This window comes from Hylobates moloch, unplaced genomic scaffold, assembly GCF_009828535.3.
Source record: "Hylobates moloch isolate HMO894 unplaced genomic scaffold, HMol_V3 SCAFFOLD_316, whole genome shotgun sequence".
NCBI classification, from domain to species: domain Eukaryota; kingdom Metazoa; phylum Chordata; class Mammalia; order Primates; family Hylobatidae; genus Hylobates; species Hylobates moloch.
This window is the reverse complement of record NW_026652591.1, coordinates 21,048-23,339: the sequence shown is the minus strand read 5'-3', so window position 1 is coordinate 23,339 and position 2,292 is coordinate 21,048. Positions and strand designations below refer to the sequence as shown.

Genomic DNA, 2,292 nt, shown 5'->3' with positions numbered 1-2,292 from the left:
AATTTCACACTAACAGAAATGTAAGTACAGCACAAAGTGCTTTCTTCCATTTGGGTGCATATTGGGTTTTTTAAAAAATAATCTCCATACACAAATTAAATACATTACTCCATCTAGTCCTCAGGAATATTTCAAATTTTGACAATTAACTCAAAAAAGTTCTTTGTAACAAAACAGCCCCCAGGAAGAAACACATTTACAGACAAATCTGTGCTGCCCTGGTCTGACCTGGGACACTGGGGGCACTGCCCTTGTGCTGAGTTACTGAGATGAACCAGCCCTGCAGCTGTGCCCAGCCTGCCCTATCCCCTGCTGATTTGCATGTTCCCAGAGCACAGCCCCCTGCCCTGAAGTCTTCTTAATAGGCTGGTCACACCCTGTGCAGGAGTCAGTCCCAGTCAGGACACAGCATGGACATGAAGGTCCCTGCTCAGCTCCTGGGGCTCCTGCTGCTCTGGCTCCCAGGTAAGGAAGGAGAACACTAGGAATGTACTCAGCCAGTGTGCTCAGCACAGCCTGGCTCTTGATGGGCGCCTTCCCATAATATGACTAATAGTATGAATATTTGTGTTTATGTTTCCAATGTCAGGTATCAGATGTGCCATCCAGATGACGCAGTCTCCATCCTCCCTGTCTGCATCTGTAGGAGACAGAGTCACCATCACTTGCCGGGCAAGTCAGGGCATTAGCAACTATTTAAATTGGTATCAGCAGAAACCAGGGAAAGCCCCTAAGCTCCTGATCTATACGGCATCCAATTTGGAAACAGGGGTCCCATCAAGGTTCAGTGGAAGTGGATCTGGGACAGATTTTGCTCTCACCATCAGCAGCCTGCAGCCTGAAGATATTGCAACATATTACTGTCAACAGTATGATGATTTCCCTCCCACAGTGTTACAAGTCATAACATAAATCACCCAGGGGATCAGATGTGTGAGGCTCAGCTGTCCCAGATGCCCCTTCTGATGCCTCCACCTGCTGAGGGTGTTTCTCAAATTGCAGTCACACTTTGAAGGTCACTGGAGAGTTTTTGTAAAAGGGCCATGAAGGCCCACTTCATCGTAGCTGTCTTTCCTTGTCCTAATCCCCAGTATCATAGACAGGGCAATGCCTCTCCTGATTTCATTGAGAATAAATGATTACACCTGAGGAGTCTGAGTTGTGGCATCAGTTGGAATTCATGCAGCAAAAGTGAGCCACTCTAGGTATTCCAAGTAGGATTTTTTTTTTAATACAAGGTGTGAGAATCTAAGCTACAACCTTTTAAAGGCTTGCAAGTATAGTAGTCAAAGATGCAAATACTAGAAAAGAGGAATTCTCTTCCAGAATCCAGAATGCATCTGATAGAGAAGGTACAATTCCCAATCATGTGGTCCTCAGGCCTTTCTGAGAAGCCCATGAATGGGGGTGCAGATGCTCTCAGCTGCCTGGAGGACTTCACCAGGTGCTTCTGCAGTCCTCACCTCTGTCCAAATGTCTTGCTGCAGGTCCTGATAGACAGTATTGAATCTTCCTCTTTTTACTTCTCAATCTTAGGGCAGGCCCCTCACTGGGCAACTCTACCAAAAACCAGAGAAGGAAACGGGTTTCTTGCCAATGTGCTTCCAGAATGATAGTGATGATGAGGAAGTGACAGCTGACGTCCTAGTGTGGTCACGTATCTCGACTCTCGGGATTTTGTCGGTGAAGTAATGGCCTCAGAATACACTTGGATGTACTTCCATATACTATGAGTAAGTTTGAAATCACAGCACGAAAATTTTGTTTAGTCATATGATACATAGAACTACGTGGCTACATTAATCAAATCAGCATAATGCTGGTACAAAAAGAGACACAGACAAATGGAACAGAATAGGGAACTCAGAAATAATGCTAGAGACCTATAGCCATCTGATCTTCAACAACCTTGACAAAAACAAGCAATGAGAAAAGTACTCCCTATTTAATAGATAATGGTGGGAGAACTGGCTAGCCATATGTAGAAAATTGAAACTGGACCCCTTCCTTACACCGTATACAAAAATGAACTCAAGATGGATTAAAGACTTAAGTGTAAAACCCCAAACTGTAAAAACTCTAGAAGAAAATCTAGGCAATACCATTTAGGACATAGACATAGGTAGAGATTTCAGACGAAAATGCCCAAAGCAATTGCAACAAAAGCAAAAATTGACAAATGCGATCTAATTATACCAAAGAGCCTCTGCACAAGAAAAGAAACTATCATCAGAGTGAACAGACAGCATTAAGAATGGGAGAAAATTTCCTGCAATTTTTTCATCTGACAAA

The 2,292-nt window shown here is 43.6% G+C and overlaps 1 gene segment (V, D, J or C); it reads left to right on the top strand.

Moving 5' to 3' along the window:
• The first annotated feature begins 393 nt into the window (after nt 1-393).
• LOC116464242 (immunoglobulin kappa variable 1D-33-like) lies at nt 394-912 on the top strand. The segment is given in 2 exon segments: nt 394-465; nt 590-912. Coding segments are annotated over 2 exon segments (378 nt in total).
• The last annotated feature ends 1,380 nt before the right edge of the window (nt 913-2,292 follow it).